At 38.8% G+C, this 20,573-nt stretch overlaps 1 protein-coding gene across 1 annotated transcript in view; it reads left to right on the top strand.

Annotated features, from left to right (window-relative positions):
* LOC149300749 (oxysterol-binding protein-related protein 10-like) overlaps positions 1-20,573 on the top strand; it is a 132,940-nt gene that overhangs the window by 44,013 nt on the left and 68,354 nt on the right. The window contains 3 exon segments of the mRNA XM_089484789.1: positions 2,738-2,913; positions 10,897-10,970; positions 20,296-20,487. Coding sequence (XP_089340915.1) covers positions 2,738-2,913; positions 10,897-10,970; positions 20,296-20,487 — 442 coding nt within the window.

Raw genomic sequence — 20,573 nt, forward strand, 5'->3', positions numbered from 1 at the left:
GGTCTTTTGTTACCATTGATTTAGAGAACCTCCTAAAGTTTACATGAAATTCAAGTTAAATGTAGCCACGTATAAAACGGCTAATGCCAAGCGTGAAGAAAGCATAGTTCACAGTGAAGGGAGCCATTTGGAAATATGAAGATTGTTATGGACTTTGGACCCACAAGGATAGAACCCATTTATATATTGCTTGTGGACACAATTTAAACTTTCAGGCTTTCAGTAAATCAGAGTTGGCATATAAGTAAAATTCCATTGTTGAACTTAATTTATTACTTTCAGCAAAGCTCAATAAGTAATAACGAAGCATCTTCACTGCTCAGTATTGTAGCAATGTATTTGTATTGAAAGTATCTCAGCTATGGTATAATGATTGACAAAGACATTTCATGTTGAAATTTGCAATCTATTTCATTTCAACAATATGAATTGTCTTGAATATGCAGAACGCAATGGTGCAGGCACTTGAGCATCTCAATGAGGATGAAGACATTGTACCAGTAGCTTGAATAACATTATTAAACAGGAGATCATTTCCATACCCTGCTCAGAAATACAATTTTATTTTATGTAAATGTTTTATGAAAACTCCCACCACAGTTCTTTCTAACAAGTTTCACCAGGTCATATTACGTAGTGGCAGCTATTTGGTGGAGATATGTCACAGTGAGGTAGATATAGCACGGGGATGAAACACTATGAAACTATTAAATCGATTTAGATCAGGTTTTCATCCCCTTCATTTTCTTTTTTGTTCCTCTTGAATACATGTTTGATTACCCTCTCAGAAACATGGCATTAACAATACTGCTATGCCTCTCCTTTGTGATTTTTCTGCCGTTCTCCTGGCAGAACGATCAATACTGCGAAGGCATATTCGCTTTGCTTGTTCAACTAACCGTGACAGGGTAATGCTCATGATATGCTTTCATCCTGCAATTCTGTCAAAATGAGACGAAATCAGCCTTGTCAAAACCATTTTTTTTACAATTATTTCATATCTATTCTAATTTCTCATATTGGACAAAAAATAAAAGTTGACATTTTGTTTTTCTAAATTGGGAGCCTATTTTCTAACCTGGATCTTATCTGTCTGGGTCATCTTTTGGTATGCTGCAGTGTCTCAGTTTTGGAGAAAATAAAGGCGCACCAAAACACAATCAAATTTGTGATTTCCTTTACTAAGCTGCTAGTAATTTATTTGGGGCATATTAACATCTTAAAACAAAGCAATTCAGTGCATACCTAGCAAATACCATTCAAAAAACACCTAAGGCATAAATATAGGGGATTCCATCACACTATATGGCAATATTGCTTACCAATTAGCTGATGAGACTGCACTGCAATTTAACCCAATGAGACTCTCCAGCAATTTAAAGCCTTCTATGGACACCATTAATGAGGCACCTGTGTGGCAGAGTGGGCTGCTCAACCCTAAGGTTTGGTCTGAAACTTTAAACTCACTGGTATGAATGTTCTCATACCTAGATTGTGCAGAGGTCAGTATTGGAACACAGAGATGCATTGAGTAGTTACTTGATATGGTACCGTATTTTTTCTTGGGCTCTCAGCAGTAACATTTGACTTTAGATAAGAACCATTCAGCCCATCTAGTCTGCCCTTTTGTTTCCTAACGTAAAAACATCTTTATGTGGTGCTGTTGTAATGTCTGTACACTGCCTGTACTGCACATGTACAACAGAAAACAGTGGTAGTACAAATACAACAGCCTGATTACTGACTGTTGGCACATTGTTTGGTATACGTCGGGACCCGTTGACAACTATTAATCTATGAAACTAATAGACCTCTAACCTACACACGTCCCAAAAGTGAAAAGATTTCGTACATGTAGCTGGAAACATTCAAATGTGTGTGGCTTGGTTGTTTTTCCAGCATTCAGTAGAAGACAGATAATCTGATTAAGAAAAGTTATTGCAATCCGATGCTTTGTGTCAGCAGAAGAGATACATGTTGTGCTATAACTCAAGGTATGCTGTGGTATAGGAATGATAAAACCAAAGGAGGAAGTTTGATTGGTACAAAGTATGAATACAAACAATTATTCAATTTTGTGTTTCCCTAACAAGCTTCTAAAGTCTTCTTCCATATTGTATCCTATCCCACAGCAGTTGTGGTAGTAACAATTTGGGATAACAGCAGAACTAGATGTTGTGACATGGCAGATTTTAGAATATATAAGTAAATTTACTAAAGCTACCTATAGGTTGTGCTATTTGTTTGTCAGTCAGTGTTTAATGACTTTGGAGATCTCATGGAAGCCAAACTTTGTGACTCAAAGTGGCAGGTTCAGCATAATCTCATCCATTTCCTGTCCTGAACTTCTTTCATTTCTCCTCACCCACCCTTACAAATATTTACAAGTTCCTGAATAAGTGAATGAATGAAATCAGCAACTTGACCATAGGACAGAGATAAGTTAATGGAGGGAATAATCATGTAGATCTTGAGAGAGGTAAGTTAAGGTACCTTTCTCCAACACATACACAAAAGGTAAATGTATTACTTGAATCTGTAAATACCAGATGGGCTTATTTAGTGAAATGTAGGATTTGGGAAAGTGACAAACCCCATTTAAACTATTAAGGTGTGGGTTTTAATTGGGCGGTTGTTTAAGGGTGGGCAACTTTCTATGTTATTAATATATATACAGTTTTCTTTGGAAGTGTACATTTTTAGAAGAAGGCCATATAATCTGTTTTTCTTTATTTAGATATTTCGTGTTGGATTTTGACTCTGGAATTCTGCAGTATTTTGTGATGGAATCAAGTAAAAACCAGAAGCCAAGAGGGTCACTGTCTTTAACAGGATCTGTGATTTCTGCGAGCGATGAATCACCTTGCATGATTATTGTATATTCTGCCAGTGGCGAAATGTACAAACTCAAAGGTACGGTAACAAAATACTGTCATCCTTAAAAATACTGTATTGTCTTTAAGTTTAGACAGAGATGAAGCCCTCATTCTGTTCCCTCCCCTATTACCTTTTATTCTAGGGAATACCATAAAAACATTAAAAATGTTTGGTTGTTCTACCAACCAACATATCACAGTGTAATACAGCCCTAAAAGTCACAATAATGTGTATAAAAACTGTATTGCCATTTTCTAATCACTACCCAGAACTCTCTCCTCTGGTGATGTTTCTGCCTGGAGAAACAGAAAAATGACCTGGAGACCCAGGGAAGCAGGGCTTTATGCAGAGACTACACGTCAAGCCCTGAGAGTCCCCTGGTATAAACATGTGCCTTTTTGCCCTTTGGAAATATTGGGAGATATAATTTATGATACACAACTTTTTCCTCCTGTTTGCTGTTAATGAACTTCAAGTTAGCAGAAGGAAGTCAGAAATTCTGCTCTAAACCCAAAAGCAGAAATCAAGATCGCTTTCTTATTATAATAAACAAACATTAATAAACCACTTTTAAATGTTAAGTCAAGATAAAAACAGTTCTTCTACAATCTCCTTAAAAATATTTATTTTGTATATGAAGAGAAGGATCACCAGCCACTGTGACGATTATGCTGAATTCTTCATTTAACTATAATTGAATTCAGCATTACTGTATTCGATTTCTGCTAATATTTTATAAATAGTAGTGGCTTAAAGAGCACATTTTAAGGTAAAGCTTCATATTCAGTGTGAGTCCCTTTATATTTTTGAGCTGGAGGTTCCTATTGTGGTTTCAGACAAAGACCTATACAGTCTGCTTAAATCTATTTTGATAGCCTGAACCTTTTGTCTCTATTTTGCCATTATCGATTTTGTATAGTTGTTTCTATCTACGTTAGGTTTAGGTTTTGATATCTTGCCCAGTACATCTCCAGGTTCCCCAGAGAGATGTTATTTTGCCTGGCATGGTATATAGACTCACATCTGTTCATGGTTGAAAAGACTGTATTTGCTCACTCTCTTCTCCATTATCTTTTGGAAGAGAGCCTACTGGCAGAGTTAATGATAGAAGATTATTAAGAAAACTTTGCTCTAGGATTAAAGTTTTATTTTGTTTTGTTTCTTGTTATTTTCCCTTAGAAAAGATCCAACAATTCCAGAATTCTGTTTAATTACTGAGATCAAGTTTATGAGATCCACTCAAAACATGTTAATTTATTGAATTTTCACAACAGCCTAGTTTTAAAACATGAAATCAAATCAGTGTGTACTTCTTCTCATGTAATATTAAAGGGTAAACTCCAGTGTCTCTATGCAGCTCCATCAATGAAGAATATACATGAAAGTACTTTGCATGTACTTTGATATGCATCCTTTTTTAAAAAAAACAAAAAACTTAATAGGAGAAGCTGCAGCTCTAGAGGTGCAGCATACTGATCCAATTTTAAGCCAATCACTGGTAGTAGCATGCTCCTACAGAAATGAATTTGGAGGGTGTTGTTAGACCCTTTGGGATTCCCAGATAAACCAGTGCCGGAGGTGAGCATTGAGTACAGTGCACTGGCAAGCTGTAGATGTGTTCAGCAGAATGCTCATTTCCCGCAAGCCAAGGATCTGGGGGTGGGGAAGGAGAGCAAATACATAGCGGATGGGTTCTGCTGAATCCCTCCATGCATTCACATGGGGGGGGGGAGTGTTAAATGGGACACTAAGCTATCTTATGTAGTTTTCTGGTCTCTTGCTTGTAAACAGTACAATACACAGAATTTTTTGTGCGGTGTTATTTGTGCTACATGTTATGTTCTGTTTGCCCATCGTATGATGCTGCAAAATATGATGGTGTTATGTAAATCATTATTTCTTATTCATCTTTCTTTCTTGTAGTACTATTATTCCTCATAATCATAAAAATGCAGGAAAGTATTGAACCATATATGAATATATATCTTTTTTAGTTGATTAAATAGAAGGATTTATGTGTCTTTAACATAAGTAAAATCTCGGGTATAATATGCACCTGTGTATATAGATTTGGTCACTGGCTGGAGACTTATCAACACACCCAGGAACTTGTGGGCTCTGCAGGGAGTGGCCAGGATTCCTAGTGGTACCACTGACGACAGTGGGCAGTCCTGCTGACGTCCGTGAGGGCGTTCCATCTGATGTCAGTGGACGTTCCCACCAACATCAGTGGGTGTTCCTGATGACATGGTGGGAAACATTCCCATTTAAAGGGGAAATGGGCAGGAAGTGTGGTGTGTCAAGACCTGGAGGGTTCAGGTGTTGACCCGGAGAACTGGAGAAGCAGCCAAACCCAGAAAAAATCCCAGGTATGCTGGTCAAAGATCAGTGACCTATAGAGTTATTAATCATAAAATATAATAATAACATAAAAAATAATCATAAAATATTGTAAAATAAGAAATCTGTAAATACTATCAGATCACAAGTGACGAACTTAGGCTATCCGATCAATAATCACTGAGTTAAAATGTCATTAATCAGTAATCAGATAATTATCAAATAAAATATTTACTTTTATTAATAATGTGTGTGTTTTTTAACATATGGCCTGGATGAGCCCTCTCTCTCTGACTCTCACTGATGGGAGGAGAGTTATCTGCTGACACAATGTAACTGACAGTAACTGACCTGGAAGTACCTTTGACTTCCAAGTCAGTACTGTCGTATATTTCTAACACCTTCAATACCGCAATTGTGTCAGGAAGCGATCATGCAACATAAACACATTTTTACTTGGATATAATACACACCCCCTTTTAGTATTCTTGGAAAGTGGTCTATTATACCCTACATACCGGTATATACAGGTCTAGACAGCAGATAAGAAAACCACATAGATCACTGTGGATAGACCATGTCAGGATCCTTAAGAATTCTAGTGGGCTTGAGCTGATAAGTTCTACATCCGTTTCACCAACATTGCATATGTATGACGTTTGTCTGTATGGACACAAAAAAATAATTACATTAAAGGAGCTTGGAGCTAAACTATAGACATAAATTAGATGATTTAAACTTACTTAGACACAATATAGTCTGGCTTGAAAAATACATTATTTCATTTAGTCTGTGTTAAAACACCCTTTACAGAAAATCAGATTTGATTTGATTTTCATTTTGTAGTGAAAGGTTAAGGGAATTTTCTTGTAATGAATAGCTTTTTCGATGGAAACCCTGCGTGATCTCACCAGTTAAAACATAGTGTATCAACCCATTTGGAAAATAGTCTAGACAAGAGAGTTAAAAACCAGCCTCTACTGGCAATTAAGACAGTATTTTATCTACCTTAAGCTGGGCATCCACATGAGTTTGGTAATTGGCAGTGTAATTGTATTATTTCAGCACTGGAATCTAACAGATCAGGCCACCGTAAGTATTCCATCACAGTTAATTTGTGGTCACCTGAGGTTGTGTTGACCCTTTAGCGTCTTGCCCTGTATAGAAGTATAAACATCTAATGTTGTCACTTGAGCCAGTACAAACAGATCATTATAGTTATGTCTATTGTAGTTGACCAGACAAACCAGAAAATGAACTAGGTAGATAAATTGGTCATTATAGCGTATCTGGCCAGGACAATTGTGTAATCAGCAACTGTTCTTCCATGCCTTATGTTTGCAAAATAGCAATTGGTTATCACCATTTCTTGTCCCTACTAAATGAGATTTTGACTATTTCAATTGTCTTAGTATTATTTGTATAAATTATATTTCTGTATACTTTGCTTTTTTAAATTATTACATTAAGAACCATCAAATTGTTATACAACAATAGGCAGGGGAGGGCTGGCAGCCTAAGGCCTGGGGGGAAGTCTAGTCAAGTTCCCGATTGAAATAGAGTAAATATAAAACCTTTACTTTTCCTCTCACTTATTTCTGGCCCTGAAAAGTTTTGTCCTCTGAAGTGACTACAAATTCAGGAGGGCGTTCAATTTATTCCTACAGAAATGAAAGTGCCAGGAAACAGATGGCCAAATACACACCAGGAGAGGCTCTGCCACACCGACACCCAAACACACACACCAGGACAGGCTCTGCCACACTGAGACCCAAACACACACACCAGGACAGGCTCTGCCACACTGACACCCAAACACACACACCAGGACAGGCTCTGCCACATCGACACAAAAACATACATACCAGGACGGGCTCTGCCACACCGACACCCAAACATACACACCAGGTCAGGCTCTGCAACACAGACACACAAACACACACACCAGGATAGGCTCTGCCACACCAACACCCAAAAACACACACCAGGACAGGCTCTGCCACACCGACACCCAAACATACACACCAGGATGGGCTCTGCCACACCGACACTAAAACATACACACCAGGACTGGCTCTGCCACACCGACACCCAAACATACACACCAGGTCAGGCTCTGCAACACCGACAACCAAACACACACCAGCATACGCTCTGCCACACCAACACCCAGAAACACACACACCAGGACAGGCTCTGCCACGCCGACACCCAAACATACACACCAGGACGGGCTCTGCCACACCGACACCAAAACATACACACCAGGACTGGCTCTGCCACGCCGACACCCAAACATACACACCAGGACGGGCTCTGCCACACCGACACCAAAACATACACACCAGGACTGGCTCTGCCACACTGACACACAAAACACACCAGTACAGGCTCTGCCACACCGACATAGAAAACACACACAGCAGGACAGGCTCTGCCACACCGACACCCGCATCAATACGGGTTAATCTACACAAAGCATAAAAAAATGCTTTCCACATTGTTTTTTTTTGTGTGTGTCTTTCCTCCTTGTGTATTGATGCCCCAGCCAGCCCCCCCCGGTTTTAATGTATTCTCCCCACATCCTTGTGTATTCCCCCATGTGCATTTGTGCCCCCAGCCACCCACCCCCCTTTGTGTATTGATGCCCCAGTCATACTGTTGTGTAATTATACCCCCCAGCCACCCCCTTTTTGTATTTAATTGTTGTCCCAAGGCAGCCCCCTCCTTTGAATATGGGTCCCCTTACACCTATCACCCCAACTATTATTATTTATTTTTTTAATACTTACTTTTTTGCTGCCTTCCCTGCAGACTGCTCTTCTCTGACATGTTCTTTTCCCTGTCACGAGGAGCTGTTCCGTGCGCCCCCTTGATCGTCGCGTCTTCAAAGGGACGGGACGAAGAGCGGCATGTGCATGGACGCCGGGCGCTTAAAAGATTTTGAAGCTGCTGCCGTGTCTAACTGCCGCAATAGCATCTCGGTGTGCCGGCCCATGGAGTGGCCGGCCCACTGCGGGTGCTGCAGACTTTTGCCCCACATTAAAGGCGGCCCTGACATGGCCGAATCGGCCACTTCAGTGGGCGGCTGTGCGGCCGTTTAATTAAGATTCAGGGCGGCCTGGGGGTCAATTCCCAGCCCGCCCCTGACAATAGGAGATGGAAAGGGGGAAACAAATCATTGTAGATCCAACATCACAGATCCATTCTAATTTAACCATACAAAGTCAACTTGAGGGTGCCAGTTTTCTTTTAGTGAGGGTTGTGAGTATAAAGGAGATTATAGATTGTAAACTTGTTTGAGCAGGGCCCTCCTTACCTGTGGTTTCTGACTTGTGATGGGTTCACACCTTTCCTCCCATCTAATGTCTTAAGAAGAGGTTATTCTCCACCCTAAGTGTCTCCACCCAAATCTAATTTTTATACATGTGGATATTTAATAAATGAAGCCGTGAACACAATTATAAGAAAGGACTGAGAATTCAATTATACTTAGCTATTTATTAAAGATCACAAGAATTACATAAATGTAAAATTTAGCAGAGTGTAATATAGAATGCCTATTAAAGCTTATATGCATAAAAAATAAAATAAACATGCCAGTCAATCTCGAAATGAAATCTAGCTTCAGTTCTCTCGGTCTGCCCCAACATTGTAAACAAAAATTGCCATGTTTATGAAGTATTATAACTAGAGCTAGCTCAAAAATGATTGTTAATGGTCAGAAAAAAGTAAGGAGAGGAAAATTACCACCACCAAGGTCAGGTTGTTAATTGTTTTCATAGAATAACCAAAACATTCTAATATTATGCCACAATAAAAAAAACATTTTATGTAACAAAAAAGTACTCATTTTGCATAGTTGACTCCTTGACCATACGTTTACTGAGGCCAGTAACAGGCTGGAATGAGTTTTTGCTTGATTGTATTTATTCAAAGATAGGGCCTACATATGATATACAAGGCGTTCTGCAAAGCAGTGCACACAGGGGCTGGAATGCTTTATTTATGCATTGGTGAAGCTATACCCCTGATCCATACCTTCTCAAGCAGCATATATCCATACCTGGGAACTCTCCAGGTTTGACCCGAAAATCTCCGGGTGAAGCACCGCTTCTCCGTGTCAACACACAAATCATCCAGGTCGTAGGAGCAGGGTCTTGACACACCTCGCTCCCCACCCATTTGCCCTTTAACATCAGTGGGCAGTCCTGGCCGTGTCCCACAAGGGAAGTCTCCGGGTAACCGGAATGAAGAAGTTCCCAGGTATGCATATATCTTAAAGTCTCCATGCTGCCAAACAAATCTCTCAGGGGTGCTGCTCATCTCTGATCTCCACAACCAGCCCATTTGTACTGTAGAGACTGTGCCCTTAGCAAGAAACCCCAACCTCTGAGAAGCCACATAGGGAAAATAGTGGCCATCCATTTCAATTTAAGTTATTTGCCAGGAGAATGAGCGTTCTGCATCTTGCCACTCTGACATGTTGTACCTTCGAGTATTCATTTTCGTCATAGAAAGGGTGTCAGAATGCACCAGATTGAAAAGGATATCTGTTACTCAGGGGCGTTTATTTACAAGTTTGTCCTCATCTCAGATTACTTTCCCCACATCACATGCACGCATTTCTATTTATTACACAATACATGTAGAGGAGGAATCGCTTAAGCTCTGTTTCCACTTGCGGTTCTCAGTTCTGCTCTATAGTTTTTGAAACCATGTTGACAGTAAATAGCAATGTTAAATCTCAGTCTACTAAACCAACTTTTTGCGAGTTAAAACCAGCTATTTTCACCTGTGTCTCACTTCAAACTCCAATTTGACAACTTAATATTAAGCTCTAGTGAATGAAACCTGACATACATGCAGTTGTTTTATTCAGTGTTGACTGATGTGCAGTTGTGTATAGGTGACAACTTTGTTTTAAAAAGATGAGAAAAGCATCTCACAAGTTCTATTCTTATTGCTTTGAAGACTAACATCTTAAAAATTCATTTTACTTGAAAATTCAGAATGTTACTTTTACCCATTTAATTTCTTTTTTATAATTTTTTTTCTTTTCTGGCAAAATAATCAACTACTGAAGGTGCCCTTTAGTAAGCAGTGTGAGTTAAATCAATACTAAATACTTACAGTAGCAGATATTAGTTTTGATTCAGTGCTATACACATGAACTAGAAATCAATTTATTTTTCACTCGTTACCATTGAATTTTTTTTCCATAGCTTTTTTTAAGATCTTGTTTATGATTTTCTGTCTCTACCTAATGTTTTTTTTTTCTGCAGCTTGTTGATAACATGCAGTGCTATCACAATAATGTTTATGTTTAAGGAACACCATAATGAATGGCAAAGTATTATTTGTGCGCTTAAAGAACGGTCACCTTCACAGCTTTTATCTTTTCTTTTGAAAACTCCTATGTTTTCAAGTATGTAGTAAAAATCTAAATACAATTTGAAAAGAAACAATGAAGAAGTTATTGTTTAATAAATCATGAAATATATATAGATTTGTCAGCACCCCTATAGTCTAACTCCTATTCCATATTCTGCAATTTTATATATATGTATTTTCTATGATGATATCTTATAACGATAATAATGATGATGATGTTATAGAAGAATAAGCTCATTTTGGTCTAATATTTCTCCACAGTCACTTTGTTTCCATTTTTTTTAGCTTCTGATTCCAATGAGAGACATTTCTGGCTGAATAACTTACAAGCATGTGCCAAGTATCACACAGAGTCTAAGGTAAAAACAAAACCAAAATAACACAACTAATCTGCTTTACATTTCAATTATCAATTTTGGGAGTTTCAAGCTAAAAACATAAAATCTGGACCTTAGCTGACGAATGGAAGACATTTTTAGCAACAGGAGGGAGAACAGTTCTGTGTACCTTTCGTAGACCTCTAAAAACACAACCTCTTGTGCTCTGTTGAAGACATAGACATTTACCATCTGTTTCTTTCAGTGAGTCAATTAAGGGAAGGTCTCTGGACCTCTACAGGTAGTAGACACCTGTGGCCTTAGGCAGCTTTCTAGGGAGCATCCATCATGCTCTGCAATAACTACTACTAAATGAAGAGAGAGGGTTCGTTTTTTTTGACTTACCCATTTAACCCCTAATAAGGAGCTTAAGTCCTTTGGCCAAAATAATAGACTATGTTCTTCTCACTTAAAACTTATTTGGCTGAAGGTCTCTGTTTTGGGTATGTTTAATAAAACAAACAAAAAAAAACTTGTCAGTTGTATGACCAGAATTGTTTGCGAGTGAATGCCCCTAAATATATTTAAGTTGTAGGTGAGGGCATGCATGTCCACGGAAGTTTAAGATTAACCCCTTAATGACAAATCCCGTATATGTACGGGCTCGAAATGCATTGTTTTCAATGGGTTTAGGGACCGCCCGTTGTCCTTAAGGGTTTAAATATATTTGTATATTAATTAAAAATAAATAAATAATCAGTCCCCTGCCCCACTTTATACCAGGGTGTGTGATAAGATGATAAAGTATATTTATATATTATATTAAATATTAACCCTGAGGTTTAAAACTGTAAGGGAATACAGTCACTGTACTCATTTTTTTTTTTAAAGCTCCCTTATGTCTCTCGGCATGGTGTGCATGTATATGGGGTTTCTGTATGCACACAGGGTAGAGAAGAAGAATGGTATGATTTAAGGTTAAATTAGCTTTAATTTTAGTTTTGGAATACTAAGAGGGTATGCAGGGGTACACAACTGGTAAGCATAGAGCTTACCCCATTTGTACTCTTTGTACATCTGTAATAGTATCCTGATGGCCCTGATCACAACTTGTGTCAGCTGTGTCTCCTCCTAGCGTAGACATTTCATAATAGGATTATGTAATGACGTTTAACCAAATGGAATTACACAAAAACTGCTACCAAATTCAATTTTCCTGCACATTCAGAAAGCTCCTACTTTGATCCTACTATAAGCAGAGCCGGCCTTAGGCATTGTGGCGCCCTGTGCGGACTACTCCTCTGGTGCCCCCCCTCACTACCCCCCTCTCTGCCCCTTCAAACTACCCCCCCTCTCTGCCCCTTCAAACTGCCCCTCCTCTCTGCCCCTTCAAACTACCCCCCCTGCCCCTTCAAACTACCCCCCTGCCCATTCAAACTACCCCCCCTGCCCCTTCAAACTACCCCCCTGCCCTTTCAAACTACACCCCCCCTCTGCCCCTTCAAACTACACCTGCCCCTCAAACTACACCCCCCCCACTTACCTTGTTGCCGGAGTCCTGCGGTGAGAGCGGGAGGCATCCGTCTTCTCGCTCTGCCACGGTGCCGGCATTTCATGTTGAGCGCCGGAATAGTCCAGCGCTCAACATGAGATGCCGGCACCGCGACGGAGTCACGGAGAGTAAGGGGCGCCGAGCGGTTGCTGAGAACTTCACGAGCAACCGTTCGGCGCCCCTGCCCGGGACTTAGATTAAAGCATCGTTTTTTTTAAACTTTATTTAACATGAATGATGTTAAATAAAGTTTAAAAAAAAACAAAACGATGTTTTAAGTTAAGTCCTAGGCAGGCGCCCCTGCTACCATGGCGCCCTGTGCGGTCGCACAGGTCGCACACCCCTAAGGCCGGCCCTGACTATAAGGATAATAGTAAATAATAAATTAGGTATATCTTTGTTGCTCTAAAAACCATGACAAAATAAGTTACTTAAAGTAGTAGCCTCTAAGATAGGAGTGACAGAGTAATATTGTTAGTGCTATGATACTGTCTGTGCTGGTCGATTGATGGATGCCTCTATTCTAGCTTCCGTGAGCAGTATGACAAATTTACCTTTCACATTCTGCTACATACAGATTAAAGCCAGCAGGCAGCTTTCAGTTTGCTTTCAATTTGAATCATCAATTTTTTAAACAAATAATGATGCAGGGGAAATGGTAAAGGATGAGCGAGTGCACCCTTGGGGATTGTGAGAGAAAGAATACCAAATGTTGATATGCCTCATTTACGACTAACATGCTGATTACGTGAAATTGTCCAGTTGGAACCAAATTGTGTGAAAACACTGCAATTTATTTTGTGCCCTGGATACAAACTAAGCATATATGTTTTCCCATGGAATATAACTCACAGTAACATGATTAATATGGAATATGAATAAAAAAACAGTTTGAGTAAGAAGTGGGGGGGGATCAGGGCAATGAGATTAGTGTATTAGATTAAGGAACTAGGTAAAATAGATGGATGGATAGATAGATAGATAGATAGATAGATAGATAGATAAACGCAACTAGATAACCAAAAAGTAAAATAATATGCCAGCTAGTATAAAATTATAACAAAGTAAAGTAAAATAGGAAAATAAAAATATAAAAAAAAAAAAAAATACGGTTTATATAATCTAAAACACCATTTAACACGGAGTAATAACTAATATTTTCACACTTTCAATTTTCACACACAAATTAGCAGGTTAAGTGGTAGACAAATCTGTATTGTATGAAAGGCAGAAGTCTGCATATTAGTCAGTGGTATCGTATTAAGTGTTGATGCTGTGTTGAGTTCTGCATGAGTTGGCCTGTGTTTTCATTCACCAGAGATCTGACCTGCTGAGATAAAATGGCACGGATGAGAGATGAGTAATTGGTCATTTAAAATTCAGACAAAATTAGCTTTGGGTAGTTAAACATGGAAAAGGTCAAAACAGGCTGCTAAACGCGTGTTAGATATTTTATGTGTGAATGCTATCCAAGTACAATGTTTCTGAACGTAATGGCTTAGCTAAAGAAAACATCAGGATGTATTAAATAAGAAAATAACAAAATATTGGAGGTGCAGTGACAGGGTGGATTTGATTTAAATCAAGTTGATTTAAATAACTATTTAAATTATGATTAAAACCACTAGTCAGTAAGACTCAATTTAAATCAGGCTTTTTAAATGTAAAGACTTATAGTTATAATCTTTAGTATTTACAATCAGATGTAGATTTCCTATTGAGAATAATTTATCAGATTAGTAAAACAGCTATATCAGAACTGATTTTAGTTTAATAGGTTAATCACTCATATTTGGAGAACTAAAACAAAAACATTATATAGCATACATATTCTTGTACTTCCTTAAACGTAAATGTTTATTAACTGAAGTGATTAAGCATCATTACACATCCATGCTGACACACACAATTACACATCCATGCACACACACAATTAAACACACACACACAATTACACATTCATGTACACACACACAAATTACACATCCATGTTCACACACACAATGACACATCCATGCTAAAACACACACAAGTACACATCCATGATCACACACATACACAATGACACATCCATGCTCACACACACACAATTACACCTCCATTCTCACACACACAACTACACATACATGACCACACACCATAACACATCCATGTTCACACACACAATTACAAATCCATGCTGACACACACACACACACAACTACACATCCATGCTCTCATACACACACACACAAATGCACATTCATGGTCACACACACAATTACTCATCCATTATCACATACATAGTTATATACAAAAGCAATTGCACATATAGATACCCCCACTTACCTCTCACCGCTCCAGCGGCTGTATCTCCTATGGAAGCATTAAGGTGTACACACTTTTTTTTCCCCATAGGGTTCTTGCACATGGCTTCTCCATTTTGTCTTTATTTTTGTTGAATAAATTATGACAAGTTGTAATATGTCATGTGTTGTTGCTCATCTGAGATTGTATTTAGACCTGCTAAGGAACAATGATTGTGATTATGTCCTGATATGTAAAATCATAAAATTCAAAGAGGGTGTACTTTCTTTTTTCACACGACTATATACTGATCATCCAAAACATTATGAATGTTGACAGGTGAAGTGAATAACACTAATAATCTTGTTCCCGGTCTGCCGATCAAAAGTGGGTCAAGTAAGGAAAAGCAGTGAACCGGTGACAGGGTCATGGGCGGCGAATTCGCATTGATGCATGAGGGGACATGAAGGGTGGCCCATGTGGTCCAATCCAACAGACGAGCCACTGTAGCTCAAATTGCTGAAAAAGTTAATGCTGGTTCTGATAGAACGGTGTCAGAACACAGAGTGCATTGCAGTTTGTTGCGTATGGGGCAGTGTAGCCACATGCTGACCTCTGTCCTTTGCAAAAAGTGCCTACAATGGGCACATGAGCATAAGAACTGAACCATGGAGCAATGAAAGAAGATGGCCTGGTCTGATGAATCACATTTTCTTTTACATTACGTGGATGGCCGGGTGCAAGTGGGTTGCTTACCTGGAGAACACATGGCACCAGGATGCATCCATGGAGACCCCACCTTGCAACTTACAGGACTGAAAGCATCTGCTGCTAACATCTTGGTGTCAGATACCACAGCACAATTTCAGAGGTTTAGTGGAGTCCATCCCTCGACGGGTCAGGGCCGCAAAAAGGGGACCTGCACAATATTATGCAGGTGATACAATATGTTGCCTAGTTGGAGCCCTAAAGCCAAAACGTGTAGCTGTGCAATATTTAATTAATTTATTTTTATGAATTTCCTTTGGATTTATGAAGATCTTTATTTTTACGTCGAGGTACAATCTACCTTGTATGTAAGGTGTTATTCTTATTAAAAAAAATATTTTAGAAACGTGATAATCCGGTTAAATCCAACAGAAAACAAGAAGAAATACAGATTTGCTAAAGCTGAAGCTGGGGCATTCTCTTTAGAATCCTTATTGCTGACATCCAACTATCCACACTGATGACATGACCATAACCTCTAAGGAATATGTAAGTGCATAGAAAAGCACCAAAAATAGTGATATTACACTATTGCATTTTTATTTTATTTTTTTTAAATTTCTGTATTGCTGAATGTTTATGCACAAGATATATTTTTCAAGAAATATGTAAAGTTAAGGTATCTCTTTTTAGATAACATTTACATTCATTAAACTTATTTCTCTTTTCTGTTTTTTTCACATTTGTGTGGTTATAGGAAGTCGCACATCATTTATTACTGCTAAGTGCACCATTTAAAAGATTTGGGTCACTTGTCCATGTTTTTGACCATTAAAACAACATGAAATGGATCAGAAAAACAATGAAAGACATTGTTGATATTGTAAATGAAATGGATGTTTTTTAATTGAATATCTTCATAGGTGTGCAGAGGTCCTTTGCAGAGGCAGCAACAATCGCTACTGTGTTCCAATGGCATGTTGTGTTTGCCAATCCAAGTTTATCATTTTAAAAGACTAACTGATCATGGGAAACCCTTTTGCAATTATATTAGCATACAAAAATGCTGTCCAGGGGTTAAATGGGAGGAGGTTTAATTGCACCTCCCCCAACACATTAATTTGGTTTTGGTAGCAGTATAAACTGCTTTGTGTGCCCACTATGTAGGAGGTGAGAGTAGGTTCTCACCCTATTGAGAGTGTGCCTTGACGTGGCGGGTGAGCATAATTATGCTTTGGCCAATTCATATAACCAAAACCTCTCATTTATATTATGTTTATATATTTGTTGCCAACTTTATTAGGGTGAGAAGCGCAGACAGTATTTTGTTTTTTGTATACATTGTACAGCCAACACACTGTATTTGCAGCATGCTCACACTGTTTGGTAGGCCTCATATTATACATTTGTATTATTTGAGCCTGAGACTAGCTTAGCGCACCGACATTTTTTCTTTTCCCAATTATATTAGCATAGTTATCTGTTTTCAAGGAAAACAAGAGACAAGTTATTATTATTATTATTATTATCCTTTATTTATATAGCGCCAACAGTTTACGCAGCTCTTAATACAATACATAAATTCAAGGGATATGACAAGACAAGAATTGACAGACTAAGACAAACCGATACATTTGGTGGAGAGAGCCCTGCTCGCAAGCTTACACGTGACTAAAAGCTTTTGATATATATATACGGATACACTATATATATATATATATATATATATAGAGAGAGAGAGAGAGAGAGATGTATTTCATGTCTATGTGAATCAGTGTATATATATATATGTAACATACACACTGATTCACATATACTATATTATTTTTTAGGAAGCCTTGGAAACCCCTCAATTACCAGACATGAGCAAATTCAGAGAATATAATATACGTCTGTGTGTGTGATCTCATCCGCTTCATAGTGTGTCCCTGAATGGCAGAAATTAGGGATGCACCGAAATGAAAATTCTGGACCGAAACCAAAAATTCAGGATTCACTTGGGCGAAAATGAACTAAAACCGAAAATGATCCACATTTTTATTAAAAGTAGGTAACACACCAAAATGGGACAAAAAAATCAATAATATTCAATATATTAATATATATATTATTGTTAACAGCAATCACACTGCTATCATGCCCAGGCAACCAGTACATGCTAGAACCTGGGCATGATAGGAAAATAATATTGTTATTATTTTTTTTTGGCATGTTAACCATTTTTATTAAAAGTACGTAACACACCAAATTCGACAAAGATGCAATAACAACTGCAATCACACTCCTATCATGCCCAGGCATACCTAGATTCCAGCATGTACTAACTGACTTTGCATGATAGAAGTGTGATTGCTGTTGTTATTGCATCTTTGTCGAATTTGGTGTGTTACTTACTTTTAATAAAAATGGTTAACATGCCAAAAAAAAATAATAACAATATTATAATGTCTAACATGAATCACTCTCCTATCATACCCAGGCAGCCAGCACATGCTAGAAACTGGGCATGATAGTGTGATTACAGGCTCCCTATGCCTTGCCACCACCACCCACACACACATTCATATACTGATTAATTTACAGATACTCATTCATTCCCTTAATCACACATACTTGCTCATAGAACCTCCGCCACCCCTTTACCTGCAGAGCTCTTACTCACAGACTACTGCAGGGGCCCTGCTGCTTCCTCTCAAACAACTTCTTTGGCCAAGCCCCCAGGAATGGAGCAGAATTCACGTGACTCTGCTAGGTTCCTGCATTTCCTGGCCGAGATGCTGCTTGCACAGAGCAACGTGCAGGTAAGCAGCCCAGCCCCTGGGCTGGGGATTTTGCCAATAAGGCCCTTTTCAGTCGATATATTTTTCGGCCACCGATATATCAGTGCATCCCTAGCAGAAATAAAATGTGGTCACCCTACTTGGCAGTGGTACTTTCTCAAGTGCATTGGGGAGAAGCAGGGAGAAGCAGATAGCTAACTCTGCATGAACAGAGATATTCATTGGTTGAGAAATTGTGTAACAATAAAATGGGCACTAGAAGCTTTATAATATTAACTGTTAGGCAGAAAGTTTAAGTTGATTACTGATCACGTGTTCTTGACCTGAATGAGGCAAAACAAAGAGAAAAACACCATGGTCACCAGATGGTTTCTTAGCCTATAACTCCTTAACTTTTATATTGAGGACAGAGCTGGTAAAGGTAAGCAAAATATTGATGGTCTCTCCAGAATTCACTGCTTATGGACAAAGGTCCTCCGATAGGACTGGGGGATAGATATGTGACAGATTGTTTGTCCCTTCACCTGTAACTAATTAATTAGAGCTATACTTTAAATCCCAAGATGTGGTGGGATGAATGGGATTCTGCTTGATGGAGAGCAGGACAGAGCAGTGGAAGCTGGGCAAGCTAGACTAGGCCAAACTGAATCCATAACTGAATTGTTAGTTTAGAACCCCTGGGGGTGATAAATTACATTTGGTCTTTTCTCAGGTTGACCTTGGTTTTTGTTTAGTGAGGTTTTGTTTGAGAGATTGTACTGGATTACGATATATCCTATGATATTCGTTCATTATGAAGGCTCAACCCCAAAGAGCAATGCATGATGCAGCCTGGCCCTTCCTGCAGAGAAATTTGTCATTAATGAAGCTGTTTAATGCAAACGGAATTTAGGGTGTTAAACCAAAAACTCTCCTGAAATCATTTCCTCCAGCTTAAGTAAATACATCCCAGAGTTTTTACAGGCCTGGGGCAGATCTAATTGTGCAGCCTCCAATGAAACTGCAAGTGCAAAAGAGATCTTTGCAGGTTGATACACAGATCTCCTTTTCAAACTTATACACAAATATAGAGTTGTATCTGACGCAGTGCTGATGCACAAATCATGCTGACTTCCAGAGGGCGAGGATGTAAGGTGAAAAAAGAAGTATGTTATTGACTTGTTTGAGGAAAATAATTTTTTAATATTGTGTGAATATGGGGGGTGCTAAGGGAGGAGTTTAGAGATGATAATGGATGAGTATAGAGATGATGATAAGTTATGTTAGGGAGCATGAAGATGGAGGGGATGATTGTGGTGCAATCTGGGGTAATAATGGTAGGGGATGGAAATGATGGTAGGGAACGAATATGATGATGGGGGTATGAATATGGTGGTTGGGGGATAATGATTGTGGTGGGGAATTTGAATGAATTACATTCAGTAAATATTTTTACTCCCCTCGTTGGTAGCTGCCTCAGTTGGTCCCAACCCATTATATGATGTCATGGGCCACAGTGATATTAGAAACTAGGTATTTCATTATGTATCTTTTTTATGACTAATGTGTTTTTCAAATATACTTTTAAAATGCTTGGCTTGTCCCTATTCTGAACAAAAAATATTGGGGGCGGATCCCAACGTGTGCAGTTTGTCCAAAAATGGCACCATGAAATATGGTATAATTGAACGTATTGAATTATTTCCAATGCTGGCTTTAATTCCCAGCCTTGCTATGGTAGCAGACAGTGGCAAGGACATGTTGCATCTGGTTTGAATACAGAGAGAATGCACAAACACCCTCTACTGTTGACTGAGAGATGTCAATGGTCAGTCATCAAGTAAGGTATCAAGCAGAGTTTCTCATTGAAGTGTTACTTGGGTATCACTAGAACGCAGGTCAGTGAAGGATGTTTGTTAATAGAACATGCAACTTTGCTGCATAGGCCAGTGAAATTTCTGCTATGCCACACTTGATCACTCTAGAACTATTTTGTCCTATACGGATCATAACTCTGAAGTCTCCAAAATATATATTCATACTTGCTCTATTTTTCCTGTAGAGCTCAGTGTCTCAGAGGTCAAGGAGTTTTTCACTGCTTCCTCATGGAACATCTAATTCATCATCTCCAGGGAGCCAGAGGCACCTGACTCACATTGGCCCCAGTGTTGTCACCGTCACACACCACAAGTCCCCTGCTGCTGCCAGAAGATCCAAGAACCAGAGTCCTCCACAGCTACATGACGTAAAAGAGGTCAGACACTAATTTTTGAGTAATAGTAGCACATGCCCCCCTATAGGGTGATTTTTTTCCTCAACGATCATTTGATAATTGTATCA

The sequence above is a fragment of the Sceloporus occidentalis genome, unplaced genomic scaffold (genome assembly GCF_023333645.1).
Source record: "Sceloporus occidentalis isolate IW3139 unplaced genomic scaffold, rSceOcc1.0.p SCAF_23, whole genome shotgun sequence".
Lineage (NCBI taxonomy): Eukaryota > Metazoa > Chordata > Lepidosauria > Squamata > Phrynosomatidae > Sceloporus > Sceloporus occidentalis.